At 34.8% G+C, this 25,020-nt stretch overlaps 1 protein-coding gene across 7 annotated transcripts in view; it reads right to left on the bottom strand.

Moving 5' to 3' along the window:
• The window catches only part of STXBP5L (syntaxin binding protein 5L), a 364,746-nt gene that overhangs the window by 92,667 nt on the left and 247,059 nt on the right, over nt 1-25,020 (bottom strand). For 5 of the 7 annotated variants that reach the window (XM_060298126.1, XM_060298127.1, XM_060298125.1 and 2 more), the window contains 2 exons: nt 4,734-4,885; nt 2,674-2,745 (listed from right to left, as the gene is read on the bottom strand). In XM_060298126.1, coding sequence (XP_060154109.1) covers nt 2,674-2,745; nt 4,734-4,885 — 224 coding nt within the window. The remainder of the gene's footprint in view (nt 1-2,673; nt 2,746-4,733; nt 4,886-25,020) is intronic. The other 2 variants (XM_060298129.1, XM_060298131.1) reach the window with 1 other exon arrangement.

Raw genomic sequence — 25,020 nt, 5'->3', positions numbered from 1 at the left:
TCAGGTTTTTATCATGCATTTATAAAGGTAGAGCATATGCATAAAAATACAAATAAATCTAAGTACCAATTAAATGGTTCAGACACTACTGTGTAGAAGCCTGTACACCGTAGGCACTATAGACATTTAAATTAAGGAATTGGTGCAAAGGGCTCTAATGGCAGCAGGAAAGGTTTACTATAGGGAGTGAAATCTAAGGAAAGTTTCACTTATAAATAAATTATAAGTGTAGTAAGATACATACACTGGCTTAAGAGGAGTGTTTTTATAGCAGTAGTAGAAAATTCATTTGAAGATGCAGATAAGAATTATATTTTAGAGTACCCTGAATGAAGGTTTAAAATCTTGGCTTTTTTATTCTGAAGGCAACATAAGATTATTGAAGTAATTAACTTTAATATCATGGTTGATATTGTAGAATTCAGATTAACTAAGAGCCTGCTTCTTATCCTCAGAATCCAACTTCTTTTTACTATAAAAGCATTATGTCTTTATTATAGAAATACCATAAAATACATTAAAAGAAATTTATAAAATCTACAGTCTCATGTTCCAGAAACTTTTTCTATCTGTACAGATGGATGCATTCTCACACACACACACACACACACAGTAGGGGGATTCTACCTTGAGAAGGCTAAACTAGGATTCTGAAGTCTGAGTATGTGTGTTAAACCACCTGGAAACTATTTTCAGGAAAGGTTGTGGCTGAAACCATTTAGGTGGTAGGGGATGGGTAACGAAGAATAGTATAGGGGAGAGGTCAGCAAATTTATGTGAGGGGCAAGACAGTAAATATTTAGGTCTCATGGGCCATATGGTTTCTTTTTTTTTTTTCGGGTGGGCAATTTTTTTTTTTTTAACATCTTTTCTTTTTTTTTTTGCTGTACACGGGCCTCTCACTGTTGTGGCCTCTCCCGTTGCGGAGCACAGGCTCCGGACACGCAGGCTCAGCGGCCATGGCTCACGGACCCAGCTGCTCTGCGGCATGTGGGATCTTCCCGGACCAGGGCACGAACCCGTGTCCCCTGCATCGGCAGGCAGACTCTCAACCACTGTGCCACCAGGGAAGCCCTTAACATCTTTATTAGAGTATAATTGCTTTACAATCGTGTGTCAGTTTCTGCTTTATAACAAAGTGAATCAGTTATACATATACATATGTCCCCATATCTCTTCCCTCTTGCATCTCCCTCCCTCCCACCCTCCCTATCCCACCCCTCTAGGTGGTCATAAAGCATCGAGCTGATCTCCCTGTGCTATGTAGTTGCTTCCCACTAGCTATCTATTTTACGTTTGGTAGTGTATATATGTCCATGCCACTCTCTCACTTTGTCCCAGCTTACCCTTTCCCTTCCCCGTATCCTCAAGTCCATTCTCTAGGGGCCATATGGTTTCTGTTGCAACTACTCAATTCTGCCATTGTAGTTTGGAAGCAGCCAGAAACAATATGTAAATGAATGAGTTTGGCTGTGTTCCAATACAACTTTTATGGAAATTTTAATTATGGAAACTAAAATTTCATATAATTTTCAGGTGTCAAGAAATGTTATAATACCTAATAAGTTTCTGTTTTAGTAACAGCAGAAGCCAACACAGATATGTGTTCTATCACAAGGCACCAGGAGTAGAGACAGTGGGAAGCACTGAAAAAGGGGGTGCTCAGAGTAGAAAACTAAAGAATAGTTCCGAGCAAAAATAAGTCACCCTCTGCACCCCAGAAAAACTTTAAGGCTTTCACAGGTATTGACTTCTTTTAGCTAATGGAACACAAAATTTTAGGTTTTTATAAGTGATGTAATTCCATTAAGTATGTACAAGCTGGTGAGGTGAGGTCTAAAGAAATTTAGGATACAAGCAACAAACATGTATGTATCCATATATATATTTTATACAAATATGAGATTGTCTTATATGTATTAAGTTCTTTTTAAACATATTGATTAACATATTATATACATCTTCTCATGTCAATAAATATTCACCCATAATATCACTAGTATCATCTGCACCTCCAATCATACTCTCACTCCCCACTCTTTCTGCACCATTTAATAGAATATCTGACACACCATCTTCAGATTTGCATTTGCTACCATGGTAAATGTTAATATTAGTGACTTTTATTTGTGACCTTAATTCCCCAGTTTCACAATGTTTATTTCCTAAATTCACTATAGAAATGTGTGTTTGTATATTCTATTTTAATGAAAAGCATCAGAAATGCTACCTCCAAGAAATCTAATTACATTAGAAAAAGCAAGTATTGTGGCCCTGGTTAAAATAATTTTATAAAATGGCCAAAGGCATAAGGTTTCCAAAATAAGCATTCAATTATTATTAATGCTAGAATATCAGGTTTATTATTTACAAGGACACCATGGCTCTTCCTCCTCAAAACAAAAGACAATGGCTCTTGGACTAATAGCACATGGTACACATGGTTTGAAATAAACACTGAAACAATGAATATGGGTAAATGGGTATATAACTATTTGAAATATTTATATAATTTTTATTAAAATTATCAGGTTGCATTTCCGTAACAAAACAAAAATTTGCATGCATGCTGAATGTGTTTTTAAAAACACATTACTAAGCACAGATATATGGATTTAACTCAAGCATTATGACTTAAAAAAAAGCTATTTGCCTAACCTTTATTGAACTTACTCTGGTAGGAAGTACGGATCCGTTTCGTTAAATCAGGATAAAAGTTAGACAGGCCACGCATGCAAAAGTTGTCTTTGGAACATGCCAGAACACCAGCATCAGCAGCAGGCAGAAGAAAGAGAGAAAAATAGTCTAAAGTGAAAGGAAGTGATATCATACCAGAATATAGAACAGCCAAGATGAAGAAATTGCAGCAAGTTTAGGTAATCAAATTAGAAAGGAGATATTAAAAAATTAAATCAATTAGAAAGTGAGGTGATAGATGAATGATGAGAATGCTGTAGTAATTTTATTTAATCAAATATCTTATAAAAATAAATGGCATATTTCTCTTTATGCTTTTTACATAGTAAACTTATTTAGCTTATAAGTAATATGTATGTTACCTCATAAATATAAAAATGGTTGTCTTTAATCTTCAGTATTAACAAGAAAGCTTAGGGATTTTAGTCTTTTTTTTTAATAACAGAGTACTCATTATATATACTAAATACAAGCAGAGTTTACAACTTCATCACAGTTTTTCCTAATTTTAAAGTCATTAAAATTCTGAGCTCTAATCATAATTTTTGAGGCTCAGTAAGTTTAAATTAAATAATAATTGTATTACCTCTGTCAAAATATATACTTTGTCATCCCACTGTGTATATCCAGCAAGTAATTTAGATGTTGTCTTAGGATCCACAGCTTTTCTGATTGAATTAGTGTTTCAGCATGCAAACAGTGCCTACTATCCCCTAACATCTTTCTATCAATCAAGAGTCCATGAACTTTCAAAAGTCAACTTTCTCTTTCTCAATCGTGAGGGGATCTCATGGTATATTCATGCAAATTTCTCTTACTCTGCCTTTCTTTCAAAAGCCAGTAGTGATAGAAGCAGAACCTGTCTAATTTTACATTGCTAGCACTCATAAAATATTGCTAAAAGTTGAGATCCCTAACAAAAAACAAAGAAACTCCAGGTTCTGAAGGAGAACTTTTGTGCTCCTGAAAAGGGTCTAAATTAGCAATTTGGAAAGGGTATAGGTTTACAAAAGAAAGATTAACAAAGAAGGAGAATTTCAGTATATCAAGTAATTTTTCATTAGTTCAAAAGGAAACTTCATTTATTACCACATTCAGATGTTAAATTTGGCACATTTGCTATTTAGAAAATAACACCTACCATAATGTACTCTTTTTACTTTAAAATAGTCTTTACGTGGGTATATTTAGTAAAAGTGTCAATATTCAACTGATTATTTTAAAAAACAGTAGAAAATTTTAAAAACTGTATAAAATAACACATAATACTATAGATGCATTTCCACCTGCAAACATTTTAGCTCAGCCAATATTTTACCAACTAAACTATGTCAGTGGACAGAAAATATACAAAATGTTGGCAATGTTTGCAAAGCCAGCTATTTGGATATGTACTGAAATTTTAGTACAACTTTGGATAATTTGGCATATCAAGGTTTGGCGTTATGCGTAGAAAGTATTTTGGCTTGTATTTTACTAACTTTGTATGTTTTTCTAATTTGTCAAGAAAAATATCATCTTTCATAGCATTTTAAGATGTTAATAATGTTTACTACATTTGTGAAAATACCTCCAAGAAAGTCACCATCCAACAAGGAAAGGTGACAGCCAAAAAATGGAGTTACTTTAAAATATTAAAACTAGTGAATGACCTTAAGTTATATTTTTAAAGCTATCATATATTAGAAGAAAACTATCCCAGTTAACACAACCATTGCAAGCAGCTTTTTCAACTAGATAGCCTGATTTTAGCATTTTTATATTTAATACCTTCTTATCTTTTGTTATTTTTTAGGAATTCAACTTAAGAAACTTGAGATCCTTCCTAACGTTAACAACAAATTGAAGTTTAAACACCTCCTTTACCCTTTCAAAGATTCTTACTATGTTTCTGACCAATTTTACTTACGTGGTATTGTAAAGTATGTTGACTTTATATTGCTGTGCATTTGAATAGCATCACAGAAGAAAGACAAGAAATCTAAAGGTAAGAAAACAGGTGAACTAATCAAGTTCATAATGATCTTATCTCCTACCTGCAATGAACTGCTTGTTTTTTCGAGGAGACCGTGGTTGTCGTTGGTACAGGTCACTTGATCTATATAGGTCAATGGTCCCCATGCTTAACAGTACTGTCTTCTGTATAAAATCCACCACAGCCAACCCATTGCAGTTCCCAAATGCAACTCTGAGAGAAAAAAAAAATGCAACTAGAATGTATTACACCAACCATTATTATTTTTATCTCTGAATTTAAAAATAAATAAGATTATTGGAAAGTAATGCTTTAGGGTTGGGTAAGTCAGGCAGTGACTGGTGAAAGTCAGGAAGGATATGGTGCCTTTACATAGGATACGTTAACCTTATATAATAGCCATGACCACTGCAAAAAATAGGAATGACCTGCAATCATATTTTCTCATATATTTTATCATGTAAGTAGTGATTACTCAACTTGCTCTTTAACTTGATTTTATGTTTTTACAGATGAATCATATAAAATCTTTTTGCTATGAAGGGGGGAACAGATCAAGAAATGTCATAGTTAAATAGCTACAGCTGCTTAGGTATGCAATTAGGTGACTTTTTTCAAAAATAATAATTATTAGGTTCGAAATTAATTCTCTTCTTAAACAGAGTGTATACTTAACACAAGATTTTACATAAAGATGAACTATATATATCAAAGATTTTGACACCATAGTAGATATGAACAGAGATCTAACTCATTCACAAAAATTTAAAAATTTCTCAATCTTTTGTTCTTTATTTTGTCCCATTTACTAAAATACAAAGGCCATTTGATTAATTACTTAACTAAATCTCCTGAAAAATTAAAATGGATCTCCTAAGCAGGCATTTTGGTCACCTTAACAATTGGCATACACTAAACTCTCTTTTTGCTCCATTTACAACATGGCCTCTAGCTGAACAATTGTATATCTGCTTTTTGTTTCCTAAAGTAAATATAAAATAGTTGTATAAAAGTTGTTTTGCTCATTTTATGTAATTCCACGTTGTTTTATTACTTAGATTGAATATGACTGACAAATCATCCGCTTACTCTAAATCTAGTTATTTCTATTCCACCATATTGCCTTCCTCACGAAAAGTGAAAAGTTTTGCTACCATACTATACTAGATGTTTTGCTATTTTACATAAAGTTCTACATCTTCCAGGAAGACAGACTCTGGAAAATTGGAAAAAACATTGTTATAAAAGTCAGAAGATCCTATCTCATCATTTATAGGTTATGCGATTGAGAAAAATTAATGAATCTTGTGAGGCCTTAGCTTCTTTACTTTGTAATGAGAATTATAACGCTAGATTTATCTAGTTCACAGAGCTTTTATTAGCATCAAGTCAGAAATGTTATTAAAGTAGTTTGAAATATTTCCATACAAAAGTAGAACTGATCTTAATATTATTATAAGTGCAATATTATACATACTATATATTGTAGCAAATTAATATCTCTAAACTTTTAATGTTAAAAAGTAGTTAATTACTTCTGCTTACAGGTATGAGAGAGTTCCCAAATGCAGTACTGAGAAGAGAAAAAAAGGCAACTAGAATGTATGACACCAACAAAAATATTTTTCTTTTTGAATTAAAAATAAGAATACTGGGGACTTCCCTGGTGGTGCGGTGCTTAAGAATCCACATGCCAATGTAGGGGACACGGGTTCGATCCCTGGTCCGGGAAGACCCCATGTGCTGGGGAGCAACTAAGCCGGTGAGCCACAACTACTGAAGCCCATGTGCCTAAAGCCCGTGCTCTGCAACAAACTCCACCGCAATGAGAAGCCTGTGCACCACAATGAAAAGTAGCCCCCACTTGATGCAACTGAGAAAGCCTGCATGCAGCAACAAAGACTCAACGCAGCCATAAATAAACAAGTAAGTAAGTAAGTAAGAATCCTGGAAAGTAGGATTGGGGAGGTTAGGCAATTGTTGAAAAGTCAACATGGATACTGGATTTAATCTCCTACCTTAACTAGGAAGCTGAACAAAATATATTAAACGGCAGTCTTCACATATTGGTCAACAGGCAACATAGAATAAGATGAGAGAAGGATAACAATCGAAGTAAACTTTAGTTTAAACTAAGTGTTCTAGCTTACTGAATGGAGAGATTTCCCAGGAAACCGAAACTCAAGGAGAGATCAGAAGTCTCACCAAACCAAGGAGACAGAAATCAGAGTCTAATGTGGCAAAAACAGAATTTATGAGGCAAAATACTAGAGAGAAGAGAGCTGCATAGATAGAATACACCAGAGATTTATAGAACGGTTCTTTTGAAATTTTGTCTGGGTACTGATCTGTGCATCCATGTGAATAAACTACCCCAGGCTTGGGAACAAACCACCAAAAGGATAAAGCAGAACAATTCACAAAGCTCATACAAGGCTGAGAATATTTCATGTCACTACCAGCCAAACTGCTGAGATCTCCAACTACATGGGAAAACAGATATAGGGGTGTCACTTCAGTAGTGGGAACAAATTAGCCATAAACTAAAGGCTTTTCTAGACCCACCCTAAAAAAGCTTAAAAACTGATTCTAAGTAACATAACTTCCTTCCAGATAACTATCTATTGAAAAGAATCCAACAAAATATCACCATAAATGTAAAATTCACAATGTTAACTATATGAAAAGTAGTAGGTATCAAGAAAAAGATGGATAACCAGAGGAAAAAGTAAATCACCAGAAACATACCTAGAAATAAAAGAGATGATAAAATTAGCAGAAAAGGATATTAAAAATGCTTTGGAAAATATATTCCAGATATTCAAGAAGGCTGAGGAAAACATGAATGTGATGAAGTGAGAATTAGAAGATATTAAAAAGACTCAAATTTTGAGAGGTAATTTAATCATTTCAGATATATTTTCATCTGAATATTAGACATCATAGCAGAGAAGAATAGTGAACTTGAATAAAAAGCAATAGAAAATTTCCAAAAAGAAACATGAGAGAGAAGAAAACCCCAAAGCATCACTGACCCCTGGGACAAAATTGAGCAGTCTAGAATAAATGTAATTGGAGCCTCAGAAAGGAAGATCAGCAGAACACATATTTACAGCAATGAAGCCAAAATAGCAAAATGATAGCCAAACTTGGTAACAGTAAACCTAAAGATCCAAGAAACTCAAAGGATCCTAAGCAGAATAAACAAAGAAAAATACATCATCACACTGTTGAAAACTAGTGATGAAGAAAAAAATGTTAAAAGCAGCCAGAGAGAAATGATATATTTCCTACACAGAGGCAAAGATAAGAATGATGAAATCTACTCATTGGAAACTACACAGTCCAAAATGACATGACATCTTGACAGCAACAAATGATTATAATGGGTCAAAATAAAATTCTATACTCAGCACATATCTTTCAAATGGTGAAATACAGATTTTTACTCATGAATAAAAATCTGAGGGAATTCATCACTAGGAGACATGTACTATAAGAAATAATAAAGGAAGAGATTGGTTCAAAATGGCGGAGTAGAAGGACATGCTCTCACTCCCTCTTTCGAGAACACTAGAATCACAACTAACTGCTGAACAATCATCGACAGAAGGACACTGGAACTCACCAAAAAAGATACCCCACATGCAAAGACAAAGGACAAGCTGCAATGAGATGATAGGAGGGGTGCTATCACAATAAAATCAAACCCCATAACTGCTGGGTGGGTGACTCACAAACTGGAGAATACTTATACCACAGAAGTCCACCCACTGGAGTGAAGGTTCTGAGCCCCACGTCAGGCTTCCCAACCTGGGGGTCTGGCAATGGGAGGAGGAATTCCTAGAGAATCAGACTTTGAAGGCTAGTGGGATTTGATGGCAGGACTGGGGGAAACAGAGACTCCACTCTTGGAGGGCACACACAAAGTAGTATGCACATCGGGACCCAGAGGAAGGAGCAGTGACCCCATAGGAGACTGAACCAGACCTACCTGCTAGTGTTGGAGGGTCTCCTGCAGAGGAGGGGGGCAGCTGTGGCTCACCAGGGGACAAGGACACTGGCAGCAGAAGTTCTGGGAAGTACTCCTTGGCGTGAGACCTCCCAGAGACTGCCATTAACCCCACCAAACAGCCGCGGTAGGCTCCAGTGTTGGGTCACCTCAGGCCAAACAAGCAACAGGGAAGGAACCCAGCCCCACCCATCAGCAGACAAGTGGATTAAAGTTTTACTGAGCTCTGCCCACCAGAGCAACAGTCAGCTCTACCCACTACCAGTCCCTCCCATCAGGAAACTTCTACAAGCCTCTTAGATAGCCTCATCCACCAGAGGGCAGACAGCAGAAGCAAGAAGACCTACAATCCTGCAGCCTGTGGAATAAAAACCACATTCACAGAAAGATAAGATGAAAAGGCAGACGGCTATGTACCAGATGAAGGAACAAGATAAAACCCCAGAAAAACTAAATGAAGTGGAGATAGGCAACCTTGCAGAAAAAGAATTCAGAAAAATGATAGCAAAGATGATCCAGGACCTCATAAAAAGAACAGAGGCAAAGATCCAGAAGATGCAAGAAATGTTTAATAAAGACCTAGAAGAATTAAAGAAGAAATAGATGAACAATACAATAGCTGAAATGAAAAATACACTAGAAGGAATCAATAGCAGAATAATGGAGGCAGAAGAACGGATAAGTGACCTGGAAGACAGAACGGTGGAATTCACAGCTGTAGAAAAGAATAAAGAAAAAAGAATGAAAAGAAATGAAGACAGCCTAAGAGACCTCTGGGACAGCATCAAACGCAACAACATTCGCATTATAGGGGTCTCAGAAGAAGAAGAGAGAGAGAAAGGACCCGAGAAAATATTTGAGGAGATTATAGTCGAAAACTTCCCTAACATGGGAAAGGAAATTGCCACCCAAATCCAGCAAGTGCAGAGAGTCCCATACAGGACAAACCCAAGGAGAAACATGCCGAGACACATAGTAATCAAATTGGCAAAAATTACACAAAGAAAAATTACTGAAAGCAGCAAGGGAAAAATGACAAATAACATACAAGGGAACTCCCATAAGGTGAACAGCAGATTTCTCTGCAGAAACTCTACAAGCCAGAAGGGAGTGGCATGATATACTTAAAGTGATGAAAGGGAAGAACGTACAACCAAGATTACTCTACCCAGCAAGGATCTCATTCAGATTCGATGGAGAAATCAAAAATTTTACAGACAAGCAAAAGCTAAGAGAATTCAGCACCACCAAACCAGCTCTACAACAAATGCTAAAGGAACTTCTCTAAGTGGGAAACACAAGAGAAGAAACAGACCTACAAAAATAAACCCAAGATATTTTTTGATCCACCTCCTAGAGTAATGGAAATAAAAACAAAAATAAACAAATGGGACCTAATGAAACTTAAAAGCTTTTGCACAGCAAAGGAAACCATAAATAAGACGAAAAGACAACCCTCAGAATGGGAGAAAATATTTGCAAACGAAGCAACTGACAAGGGCTTAATCTGCAAAATATATAAACAGCTCATGCAGCTCAATATTAAAAAAACAAAAAACCCAATCCAAAAATGGGCAGAATACCTAAATAGACATTTCTCCAAAGAAGACATACAGATGGCCAAGAAGCACATGAAAAGCTGCTCAACATCATTAATCATTAGAGAATCAAATCAAAACTACAATGAGGTATCACCTCACACCAGTTAGAATGGGCATCATCAGAAAATCTACAAACAACAAATGCTGGAGAGGGTGTGGAGAAAAATGAACCCTCTTGCACTGTTGGTGGGAATGTAAATTGATACAGCCACTATGGAGAACTGTATGGGAGTTCCTTAGAGAACTAAAAATAGAATTACCATATGACCCAGCAGTCCCACTACTGGGCATATATATACCCAGAGAAAACCATAATTCAAAAAGACACATGCATCCCAATGTTCACTGCAGCACTATTTACAATAGCCAGATCATGGAAGCAACCTAAATACCCACGGACAGACGAATGGATAAAGAAGATGTGGTACATATATACAATGGAATATACTCAGCCATAAAAAGGAACAAAATTGGGTCATTTGTAGAGACTTGGATGCATCTAGAGACTGTTATACAGAGTGAAGTAAGTCAGAAAGAGAAAAACAAACATCGTATATTAGCGCAAATATGTGGAACCTAGAAAATGGTACAGATGAACTGGTTTGCAGAGCAGAAATTGAGACACAGATGTAGAGAACAAAACATATAGACACCAAGGGGGGAAAGTGGCGGAGGGTGGTGGTGGTGTGCTGAATTGGGAGATTGGGATTGACATGTATACGCTGATGTGTATAAAATGGTTGACTAATAAGAACCTGCAATATAAACAAACAAACAAACAAAACAACTAATACTAAACTTTCTTTGGGTTATTTGTATGGAAATATGTTAATATAAATGTTTCAGACATTACATGAAATTTCTAAAAATCTTATATGTTCTGGTATAATGTTATAGGTCATAATTCTAGTTATTACTTTAAAATGTATATCTCAGAAATAACTAAATTTCCTTGTCAATTGCATTATTATGAACTTTCATCAAATCTTTAACCTTGGTCATTTTTAAGTCTTTTGTCATTTACAGACAGTTCTGGGTGTATTCTGATGCTTTTGAAAGTATGTTCCTATAAAAGGGTTTCATCTTCAAGGAATTCATGGAAAAGACTGACAAGTACAGGTTTCTGGTAACTGACTATACTGCTGAACTGAATGAATAAGCATTTTCAGAACTCTAATGGAAAGCTGATGAACTCATAAAAGTGCTAACAAAAGATCAAGATAAAAAAATTAATTACACGGGACTGAGTGAACTGATGAGGATGTTTATAATTTTTGTGACTTTCTGTTTGAATAAAATATATATATATATATATATATACACACATACACATACATATGTACTATTTGCTCAACTCCTAAATATACACTTTTCACATTTTAATGTTCTTAAAAAAAAAGGATGACTAATAAGAAAATAAACATTAAAATTTTAAAAAGCATTTCCAATATAAAATAGAGCAAAAAAGGGAATGAAATGTTGCCATTTGCAGCAGCATGAGTGGACTCAGATGGCATTATGCTAAGTGAAATAAGTCAGACAGAGAAAGACAAATACTGCATGTTATCACTTATATGTGGAATCGAAAAAAAATACAACAAACTAGTGAATATAACAAAAAAGAAGCAGACTCAACAGATAAAGAGAACAAACTAGTGGTTACCAGTGGGGAGAGAAGGGGAGGGGTCTGGGAGTAGGAAGTATAAACTATTGGGTGTAAGATAGGCTCCAGGATGTATTGTACAACATGGGGAATGCAGCCAATATTTTGTAATAACTATAAATGGAAAGTAACCTTTAAACATTGTATATAAAAACTAGAGCAACTGTACTGTAGGAACACAATATGCCTTCTAATCCCTTGTATATAAAATAGCTACCCTATTCTCCATAGCATTATCTTATTCTAGAATTTTTTGGCCTGTCAGTATTGATAACTTATCTTTAAATAAAATAGCTGAAATATTAAAAAGAAATAATAAAGGAAGTCCTTTAGGCAGAAGAAAAATGATTCCAGATTAAAATATGGATCTACACTAAGTAATGAAGAACACCATAAGTGGTTAAATATGTGGATTAATATTAAAGACTCATTTCTTCAAAAAATCATTGATCACTTAAAATGCAAATAACAATGTATTGTGGGATTTATAACATGATAGAAATAAAATATATGGCAACAGTAGTACTAAGAACAGGAAGAGAGAGAGAACAGGAAGAGAGATAGAAGTATACTGTTAAAGGATTCTTATATGTGAAGTGGTATAATGCTGTTTATTTATTTGAAGTTAAAGATATATATATAATATACATAACAAACCAAAGAGCAAAATGTAAAATAAAAAAAAGTTTTTTAATTAAAATTTAAAACAAATACTTAGGACAATAGGACATAAAATAGAATCATTAAAAGGTACCATAAAAAAGAAACAAATGCGAGAACAAATGGGACAAATAGAAAACAGAAAAATCTTTTCATTCAAGGCAACAATAGGGATAATCACATTAAAGTCAATAAATTGTCTAAACACTCCAATTAAGGGCAGAGATTGCCTGAGTGGAAAAAAAAATTCAGATCCAATATATGTTGCCTACGACAAATACAGTTTAAAAATAAATTAAAAGAATGAAAAATGTATACCATGAAAACACTAATTAAATGAAGGCTGAAGTGGCTATATTAATGGATCATTAATATAGACAAAGTATATTTCAGAACAAGAAAAATTTTGAGAGATAAATAGGGAGAATGATTATGAAGTCAATTCATCAAGAAGATATAGCAACCTTTTATGTGGATTCATCTGGTAACAGATCTTCAAAATACATGGAGAAATACTGAGAGTTAGAAGGAAAAACAGACAAATCTACAATTAAGGCTGAGGATGCAAACATTCTTCTTTCAATAATCGATAGAATTATTAGGCAAAAAATAATTAGAATATAGAAGTTCTGAACAACACTATTGACATCCTTGACTAAACTGAAATTTATAGAACTCTCCATCCAATACTCTTAATAGCATCAAATTATAAAATAGGTATAAATTTAACACATGTAGAAAATATGTATACTGAAAATTATAAACCATGCTGAGGGAAATGAAAGAAGACCTAAATAAAGAGATGTACCTTGATCAATGGTCAGAAAACTCAATATTGTTCATTTTCCCCAAATTGATCCACAAAGTGAAAGCAATTCCAAACAAAATCCCAGCAGACTTTTTTTGTTTAAGAAATTGAAACATGATTCTAAACTATGTATGAAAATGCAGTGATCTAGAATAGCCCAAACGGTTTTGAAAAATAAAAAAGTTTAAGGAGCTACACTATAAAATTTCAAGACATACTCTAAAGCTACAGGAATCACAATAGGCTGATATTGAAAAAGTATTGAAAAAAATATAAATATTAGTGTAATGGAACAATATCCACAAACACACACATAAATGACAATATTTGGCGAAAGTGCCATGGCAACTCAGAGGAAAGATAATATTTTCAAAAATGATAAAACAATTAGATACCCATAAATTAAAAATGGAGCCTTAACTTTCACCTTTCATAAGACGCAAAAATTAACTTAAAATGGATCAGAAGAAAATCATAGTAATCTTGGGTTAGACAACAGTTTAAAAGGGCATGAAAAGCACAAACCATAAAATAAAAAATTGATAACCTGCATGACATCAAAATTAAATCATTTTGCTCTACAAAAGATACCATTAACAAAATGAAAAGATTAGCCACAGACTGAGAGAAGATATTTGGAAAATACAATATCTTATTCAAAATATTTACAGAACTCCCAGTAATAATAAGACAACTTGATTTAAAAAGTAGGTAAAAGTTTTGAACAGACATTTCACCAAACAAGATGCACAAATGTGAAATAAGCACTTGAAAGATGCTGAACATCATTAGTTACTAGGAATATGTAAATTAAAATCACTACTAGATACCAGTGAACCCATCACTGGTATCTAATTGAAAAGATCGACAATAGGAAGTGTTGACAAGAATGTGGAAAAACCAAAACCCTCATACATTGCTGGTGGGATAGCAAAATGATATAACCTCTTTATAAAATAGTTTATCCTGTCTCATAAACATATACTTACCATATGACTCAGTAATTCTCCTCTCATCTACTCAAGAAAATACAAATAAATGTTACACAAGGACTTTTACCTGAATGTTAATAGCAGATTTATTCATAACAGCCCCAAACTGGAAACAACCCAAATTTCCACCGTTAATGGACACAACACATTTTTGTATATCCACATAATGGGATATTATGCAGCAATGAAAATAAGGATGAATCACAAAAGCATTATGCTAAGTGAAAGAAAACAAACAAAATTATTTATGTTTCTATTTATATAAAATTGTAGTAAATGTAAAAACTATGGTGACACAAAGCAAATCAGTGGTTTTGTGGGGCCAAGGAGTGAGAGGTAATAATTGAATGCAAAGGGCACGAGAGAATCTTTTAAGGTGATGAATAGTTTTAATAAAATTAGTCTGTTGGTGGTTACATAACTTATATTGTCATGTATATTTGTCAAAACTCATATTACATACTTATAATTAGGAAACTTTATTTCATATACATTAATACTTTAATAAAGTTTATTTTTAACGTTAATATTTAATTAAATTATTACCAGAATGGACCCACGTGCTTCCTGACCTGGTGGTTGACCGTCCCACCATGCTTTGAGGGTGCCACCTCTGGCCTAGGGTTGTGGCCCCAGCCCTGAATCAGTGAGGCCAGAAAAAGCAGCTAGGCCAGAGCAATGACTCCAACTCACCAGCCTGGACTCGGGGAAGCCATGGGCTGTTATGCCCCTGGCATGGCATGGCACAGCACCCGCAGTCTGGGGGAGGTTGAGGACAAGATGGTGGAGTAGAAGGACTTGAGCTCAGCTCTTCTCACGAAAACACCAAAATTGCAATTAACTGCTAAACAACCATCAACAAAATAGACCGGAACCTACCAAAAAAGATATTCTATATTCCAAAGACAAAGAAGCCACAATAAGATGGTAGGAGGGGCACTTTTGTAATATAGTCAAATCCCATACCTGCTGTCTGGATTACCCACAAACTGAAAAATAATTATATCACAAAGGTTCTCCCATAGGAGTGAGAGTTCTGAGCCCCGCATCAGGCTTCCCAGCCTGGAGGTCTGGCATCAGAAGGAGGAGCCCCCAGTGCATTTAGCTTTGAAGGCCAGTGGGGCATGAGTACAGGAGCTGCACAGGACTGGGGTAAACAGAGACTACACTTTGGGAGGGCAAACACAAGGTCTTGTGTGCACCGGGATCCATGGCAAAGCAGTGACTCCATAAGAGCCTGAGCTGGACCTACCTGTGGGTCCTGGAGGGTGTCCTGGGGATGTGGGGGTCGGTTGTAGCTCACTCTGGGAGCAAGGACACTTGTGGTGGAGGCCCCAGGGAATATTCATTGGTGTGAGCTCTCCAGGAGGTCACCATTTTGGCACTGAGACATGTCCCCACCCAACAGCCTACAGACTCCAGTGCTGGGATGCCTCAGATCAAACAACCAACAGGGTGGGAACACAGCCACACCCATCAGCAGACAGGCCGCATAAAGTTGTCTGGAGTGCAAGCCATTCCTTGACAAGGCCCTGCCCACCAGAGGGACAAGACCCAGCTCCACCCACCAGTGGGCAGGCACTAGTCCCTCCCATCAGGAAGCCTGCACAAGCCCCTGGACCAACCTCACACACCAGGGGGCAAGAGAAACCAGAAGCAAGAGAAACTACAAACATGCAGCCTGAGAAATGGAGACCACAAACACAGAAAGTTAGATGGCAGAGAAATATGAGATGGCAGAGAAATATGTTCCAGGTGAAAGAATAGGATAAAACCCCAGAAGAACAAATAAGTGAAGATAGGCAATCTGCCCAAAAAATAATTCAGAGTAAAAGATGATCCAAGATCTCAGAAAAAGAATGGAGGCGCAGACCAAGAAGATATAAGAAATGTTTAACAAAGGGATAGAAAATTTAAAGAACAGAGATAAACAATACAATAACTGAAATAATATACTAGACGGAATCAGTAGCAGAATAAATGAGGCAGAAGAAAGGATAAGTGAACTGGAAGACAGATTGGTGGAAATCACGGCCATGGAACAGAATAAAGAAAAAAGAATGAAAAGAAATGAGCACAGTCTCAAAGACCTCGGGGATAACATTAAATGCACCAACATTCACATTATACGCATCCCAGAAGGAGAGGAGAGAAAGGCCCTGAGAAAATATTTGCAGACATAATAGCCAAAAAATTCCCTAACATGGGAAAGGAAATACTCAAGTCCAGGAAGCACAGATAGTCCCATACAGGATAAAAACAAGGAGGAACACCCCAAGACACATATTAATCAAGCTGACAAAAAATAAAGACAGAGAAAATATTAAAAGCAAAAGGGAAAAGCAACAAATAACATACAAAGGAATGCCCCACATGGTTATCAGCTGAGTTTTCAGCAGAAACTCTGCAGTCCAGAAAGTGGTGGCATGATATATTTAAAGTGATGAAAGGGGAAAACCTATAACCAAGAATACTCTACCCAGCAAGGCTCTCATTCAGATTCAGTGGAGAAATCAAAAGCTTTACAGACAAGCAGAAGCTAACAGAATTCAGAACCACCAAACCAGCTTTACAACAAATGCTAAAGGAACTTCTCTAGGCAGAAAAGAAAAGGCCACAACTAGAAACAAGAACATTACAAATGGGAAAGCACACCAGTAAAGGCAAACATATAGTAAAGGTAGGAAAATATACACACACAAATATGATCACAAAACCAGCAACTGTGAGAAGAGGAGAGCACAAATGCAGGATATTGGAAAGGCATTTGAAAGTAAGAAACCAGCAACTTAAAAAAATCTTGTATATATATAGACTGCTATATTAAAACATCATGGTAACTGCAAATGAAAAACCTACAATAGATACACACACAAAACAGAAAAATCAATCCAAACACAACTCTCTTTTGGCACTGAGACATGTCCCCACCCAACAGCCTACAGACTCCAGTGCTGGGATGCCTGAAGAACAAGAACAAAAGAGAAAGGGAAGAAAAAAGAACTTCAGAAACAAATCCTAAACAATTAACAGAATGGCAATAAGAACATACATATTGATAATTACCTTAAATGTAAATGCTCCAACCAAAAGACTGGCCGAATGGACACAAAAACAAGACCCGTATATATGCTGTCTATAAGAGACCCACTTCAGATCTAGGGACACATACAGCCTGAAAGTGAGAGGATGGAAAAAGGTATGCCATGCAAATGGAAATCAAAAGAAAGCTGGAGTAGCAATACTCACATCAGACAAAATAGATTTTATAATAAAGTCCACTACAAGGGACAAAGAAGGACACTACATAATGATCAAGGGGTCAATCCAAGAAGAAATTATAACAATTGTAAATATATATGCATCCAACATAGGAGCACCTCAATATGTAAGGCTAATATTAATAGCCATAACAGGAGAAATCAACAGTAACACAAAAATAATAGTGGGGGACTTTAACACCCCACTTACATCAATGGACCGATCATCCAGACAGAAAATCAGTAAGGAAACATGGGCCTTAAATGACACATTAGACCAGATGAACATTCTATCCAAAAGCAGGAGAATACACATTCTTCTCAAGTGCACATGGAACATTCTCAAGGATAGATCACATGCTGGGCCACAAAGTGAGCCTTGGTAAATTTAAGAAAACTGAAATCATATCGAGCATATTTTCCAGCCACAACACTATGAGATTAGAAATCAACTACAAGAAAAAAAATTGTAAAAATCACAAACACGTAGAGATTAAACAATATGTTACTAAAAAACCAATGGATCACCAAAGAAATCAGAGAGGAAATAACAAAATAGAGACATATGAAAACAAAAATACAATGATCCAAAACCTATAGGATGCAGCAAAAGCAGTTCTAAGAGGGAAGTTTACAGAAATACAATCTTACCTCAGGAAACAAGAAAAATAAACAACCTTACACCTTAAGCAACTAGCGAAAGAAGAAAAAACAAAACCCAAAGTTAGTAGAAGGAAAAGAAATCATAAAGATCAGAGAAGAAATAAATGAAATAGAGATGAAGAAAACAGTAGAAAAGATCAATGAAACTAAAAGCTGGTTCTTGAAAAGATAAAATTGAAAAACCTTTATCCAGACTCATCAAGAAAAAAAGGGGAAAGTGCTCAAATCAATAAAAGTAGAAATGAAAAAGGTGCAGTTACAACTGACACCACAGAAATACAAAGGATCAAAAGAGATTACTACAAACAACAGTATGCCAATAAAATGGACAACCTAGAAGAAATGGACAAACTCTTAGCAAGGTACAACCTTCAAAGACTGAATCAGGAAGAAATAGAATATACGAACAGACCAATCACAGCACTGAAATTGAAACAGCAATTTAAAAACTTCCAACAAACAAAAGTCCAGGACCAGATGGCTTCATGGGTGAATTCTATCAAATATTTGGAGAAGAGTTAACACCTATCCTTCTGAAACTCTTCCAAAAAATTTCAGAAGAAGGAACAGTCTCATACTCATTCTATGAGGCTACCATCATCCTGATACCAAATCCAGACAAAGATATCACAAAAAAAGAAAATTACAGGCAAATATCACTGATGATCATAGACACAAAAATTCTCAACGAAGTGCCAGTAAACCAAATCCAACAATACATTAAGACGATCATACACCATGATCAAGTGGGATTTATTCCAGGGATGCAAAGATTCTTCAATATCCACAAATCAATCAATGTGATACAATACATCAGCAAATTGAAGAATAAAAACCATATGATCATCTCAATAGATGTAGAAAAAGCTTTTGACAAAATTCAATACCCATTTATGATAAAAACTCTCCAGCAAGTGGGCACAGAGAGGGAACATATCTCAACATAATTAAGGCCATATAAGCCATATACTTCCAAATTGGAAAAGAAGAAATAAAACTGTCACTGTTTGCAGATGACATGATACTATACATAGAAAATCCTAAAGATGCTACCAGAAAACTACTAGATCTCATCAATGAATTCAGTAAAGTTGCAGGATACAAAATTAATACACAGAAACCTGTTGCATTTCTATACACTAACAATGAAAGATCAGAAAGAGAAATTAAGGAAACAATCCCATTTACCACTGCATCAAAAAGAATAAAATACCTAGGAATAAACCTATCTAAGGAGGCAAAAGAGCTGCACTCTGAAAACTCTAAGACACTGATGAAAGAATTTGAAGATGACAAAAACAGTTGGAAAGATATACCATGTTCTTGGACTGGAAGAATCAATATTGTCAAAATGACTATACACCCAAGGCAATATACAGATTTAATGCAATCCCTATCAAATTACCAATGGCATTTTTTGCAGCAGTAGAACATTTTACAATTTGTATGGAAACACAAAAGACCTGAAATAGCCAAAGCAATCCTGAGAAAGAAAAACAGAGCTGGATGAATCAGGCTCCCTGACTTCTTCAGGCTATACTACAAAGCTACAGTCATCAAAACAGTATGGTACTGGCAGAAAAACAGAAATACAGATTAATGGAACTGGATAGAAAGCCCAGAAATAAACCCATGAACCTATGGTCAATTAATCTACAACAAAGAAGGCAAGAATATACAATGGAGAAAACACAGCCTGCTCAATAAGTGATGCTGGGAAAACTGGACAGCTACAGGTAAAGGAATGAAATTAGAACATTCTCTAATTCCATACACAAATATGGATTAAAGCCCTAAATGTAAGACTGGATACTATAGAACTCTTAGAGGAAAAAGATAGGCAGAAGACTCTTTGACATAAATAGCAGCAGTATCTTTTTGGATTTACCTCCTACAGTAATAAAAATAAACAAATGGGACCTCATTAAAGTTAAAGCTTTTGCACAGAAAAGGAAACCATAAACAAAACGAAAAGACAACCCACAGAATGGGAGAAAATATTTGGAAATGAAGCCACTGACAAGGGATTAATCTCCAAAATCTACAAACAGCTCATGCCACTCAATAACAAAAAACAAATAACCTAATCAAAAAATGGGCAGAAGATCTAAACAGACATTTCTCCAAAGAATTTATAGAGATGGCCAAAAAGCACGTGAAAAGATGCTCAACATTCCTAATTACTAGAGAAATTCAAATCTAAAGCACAATGAGGTATCACCTCACACCTGTCGGAATGGCCATTATCAAAAAGTCTACAAATAATAAATGCTGAAGAGGGTGTGGAGAAAAGGGGACCCTTCGACAATGTTGGTGGTAATGTATAGGTAAATTGGTATAACCACTATGGAGAACAGTATGGAGGTTCCTAAAAAAATTAAAAATAATACTTCCATATGATCCAGCAATCCCACTCCTGGGCATATATCTGGAGAAAACCATGGTTCGAAAGGATACATTCACCCCAGTGTTCATTGCAGCACTATTTACAATATCCAAGACCACTATTTACAATATCCAAGACTTGGAAACAACCTAAATGTCCATTGACAGATGAATGGATAAAGAAGATATGGTACATACATATAATGGAATATTACTCAGCCATAAAAAAGAACAAAATAATGCCATTTGCAGCAACACAGATGGACCTAGAGATTTTCATATTAAGTCAGACAGAGAAAGACAAATATCATATGATATCACTTATATGTGGAAACTAAAAAGATGACGCAAATGAACTTATTTACAAAACAGAAGCAGACTCACAGACTTCAAAAACAAACTTATGGTTTTCAAAGGGGAAAGGTGTGTGGGTTGGATAAATTAGGAGGTTGAGATTAACATATACACACTACTATATATAAAATATATAATCAACAAGGACCTACTGTATAGCACAGGGAACTCTACTCAATATTCTGTAATAATCTATATTGGAAAAGAATCTGAAAAAGAATGGATCTATGTATATGTATAACTGAACCACTTTGCTGTACACCTGAAACTAACAGAACATTGTAAATCAACTATACCTCAATATAAAAAACATTAAATTAAAAAAAAATACCACCAAAATGGCAGTCTGAAAGAATCACAGCTAGAGTTATAGAGTTGTGGATTGTGGTCCCTAATAGTGTTCTGGAGAGAAATGGACAGAGAACAATAATAGGTAGAGAAAAAAATACTTTTAATTGGATATTTTGGTTAACCTACACAAAAGGTAATTTCACTGAGAAAAAAGTGTGTGATTTTTTTCTTCCAATATTTTGTAGGTGAGGAAATTCAAAAGAAAATACTAATCAACAGGGAGATATTTTCAAGATTTGGGATTTATAATAAAAATAACTAATTTTATTAGTCCCTTCTTTGTTTCTTTAATCAACATCTACCTTAAAGTCTGTGTCTTATTAAATTAGCTCTTTTAAATTGTATGGGTTGATAAACTTTTCTATTTTATTAGTATAAAATATTTTTAAATAAAGAAATTAATATAATTTGTCTACCTTAGAAAGGGAATTAAAAGTATAGATTATAAATTCTCTACAAGTCCTATGGGCATCCTGTTCTATTTGCCATTTATAAACAATGTTAATGTATAAGCACTTACATAAGTGAAAATCAAATATTTTTAAAATATTCCTATTTCATATCTTTAAATGTATGTTGGTGCTTCAAGAAATTACTTTCCTGGGACTTCTCTGGTGGTCAAGTGGTAAAGAATCCACCCTACAATGCAGTGGATGTGGGTTTGATCCCTGGTCAGGTAACTAAGATCCCACATGCCATAGGGCAACTAAGCCAGGGCACCAGAACTACTGACCTCTCGTGCCTCAACTAGAGAGCCTGTGTGCCATAAACTACAGAGCCCACGTGCTCTGGAATCCACGCACCACAACTAGAGAGCCCACGTGCCCTGGAGCCTCTGCGCCACAACGAGAGACACCTGCGCCACAACAAAGAGCCTGTGCACCACAATGAAGAGCCCGCACACTTCAATGAAAGATCCCGCATGCCTCAAAGAAGATCCCACGTGCCACAACTAAGACCCGATATAGCCAAAAATAAATAAAATTAATTTTTAAAAAAGAAATTACTTTTCTTTCTAAAGCTGTAACTCAAAATATTGACAAAAAACAAGTTTAAATATGAGTTTATTTAATGACTGGATACTAGGTCACAACATGAAAAGCAAAAATTTGCTTTTAAGTACCTTAACATTTTTGTTATTGATATATACTCAGGAAAAATGCTCATGTGATATGTAGTTGATACAGTCTGGAAAAATTAGACTGATTTAATAATTTCATCTTTAAAACAGCTTTGTGTTTTCTCTCTGATTTTACCACCATGTAAAAATAAACAAGTAGTGCTAACATTAAGTTAAATTAAAATTAAACATTTAAGCCCAATCAAACAGAATTGAAAGCTCAGTTCCTTAGTCTTAGTGGCTTTATTTCAAGTGCTCAGTGTAGCTAGCAGTACGATATTTTACTGCACAGATTATAGAACATTTCCTTACTGCACAAAGTTCTATTGGACAGCTGTAAGTTATGTAAGCCTTAGGTTTATTTTCTCTTAAAAAGTCTAATTAATTTTAATTTCCTAAATTCCCAATATCAATTGTCTTGGTCAAAGAAACAAATACTATTTTAATATTATAAAATTCCGTATTTAAAGAAATTATAAAAGACAAGACCTGAATAAAATGGACTTATAACACTACAAATCATTAGGCCTTCATGTATTGGCTCAAATTATAATTTCTAGATCTTTAATTATATTCAAGAACTTAGTTTAGTGTCAAACTGAATTTACTGATAATTTAGGATACCTGGATAATTTACAAGAAAAAGACATACAGATAGGTATTCAGATCATAAAATCTGTTTTTTTCTTAAGCAGATGGACCTTTCTAATTATGTTAAACACTTTTCACTATGTATAAAAGACAAGGTTATGTTTTAGGGTTTCTAATTCAAAATGAGAAACGTATTACAAGTTTTCTGCTCAGCCTAATATTTCTCTTAACACTTAGAAAAAGTTTATTTATTTTTTACCTGCTTAAAGTGATGACCAAACAATATTCAATATTTGTCAGCTGGTCACAGTAGTGCTGATGAAATTGTTAATATTTGTTTCCCACATAACTGTTCAATATAGCTGTAATCTAAACCCAGCTAAACTACTTCCCTTCCTGATGAAGGTGAATCACATGATCATCTAATAGCTATTGAAACTTTTAACTTGTCTCATCCTGACTTGACCGATGTTCAACTCTAATATACTATTAATTGATTGTGGTTTGTATACTTAAGAAATCAGATATATCTTATAGTTAAATATTATAATTTTAATATAAAGTATCTAAAATAAAATATTCTATTACCTATACTTATTTTAGTTAGATCCACTTTAATGTACTGATAGTAGATGTGCATTCAGGGAGGCACATGATTTTGATATACTGTAAAAATAAAAGGAATATCTTATTTGGATATTTCAGTTTTTAAAAAAGGAAAAGAGATTATGACTATTGGAAGTAATCTAACACCTGGGGGAAAAAATCCCCTCAATTATTAAGAATAAAGCCCAGATTAATAAAGTTCTCTAGTTGATTTACAAATAAGTAGTCCTACATGCATTTACACCATTAAATAGAAAGAAGATTCACTGTCATCAGACTCTACTACAAGAATACTAAATAAGTTACTGAGGCTAAAAGGAAATGACACCAGATTAAAACTATAGAACTGGGGGCTAAACAAGGAACAGAACATTTACCAAAATAAATCATATGCTGGGTCATAACAAAATTTTCAATAAATGTTAAAGGAATGAAAAATGACAAAATATGTTCTTTCAAACACGTAATTAAATTGGTAATCAATAATCATTAGGTATATAGAAAAGTCCCAAATATATGGAAATTAAACAACACAGTTCTGAATAACCCAAGAGCAAAAAGGAAAGAAATATTTTAAACTAAATGATATTGAAAATAACAAGGCAATATTTATGGAAGGTAGCTCAAGCAGTGCTTGCAGGAAAAAATGTATTACTCTAAATGGTAATATAAGAAAGAAAACAACCATACCCCAATTAAAAAAAGAAGAAAAAATGAAAGAAAGACCTGAAAGCAATTATGCAATCTTCCAGCTTAAGAAGCTACAAAAAGAAGAGGAAATTAAATCCAAACTAAGTAGAAGGAAGAAAATAAAATAAGAGGTTAAATTAATGATATAGACAACAGAAAAACAACTGGGACTATTCAGAAGCCAAAAGTTGGTTCTCTGAATATATTCATAAAATTGAAAGTCTCTAATAAGATGGATCAAGAAAAAAAAAAGAGAGAAGATGTAAGTTACCAACATCAGAAATGAGAATCCCAGTGACATAAAAAGGATAATGAGGAAATGTTATATATAAATTTTATGTCAGCAGGACTTATAGAAATGGCTGCATATGGAGCTCAAGAAGTCCTTTCCTCAAAAAGCAATGACAAAAGTGGACAAAATTGACATAAACCAGTATTTAGGCCTCTGGAAATTTCCCAAAGCATACATCAAATTGAGAATTGTTTGTTGAAGAAAATCTACTGAAACTGAGTAAAAACAGTGGAAGTCTGTGGAATTTTGGCCAGGGGCTGCTCTGATTCCTCCCTCCCCAGTTTCACAGCCTGGGTTCTA

The sequence above is a fragment of the Globicephala melas genome, chromosome 4, assembly GCF_963455315.2.
Source record: "Globicephala melas chromosome 4, mGloMel1.2, whole genome shotgun sequence".
Classification (NCBI taxonomy): Eukaryota; Metazoa; Chordata; class Mammalia; order Artiodactyla; family Delphinidae; genus Globicephala; species Globicephala melas.
Note: the sequence above shows the minus strand (reverse complement) of the source record. Positions and strands in the feature narration are given on the sequence as shown.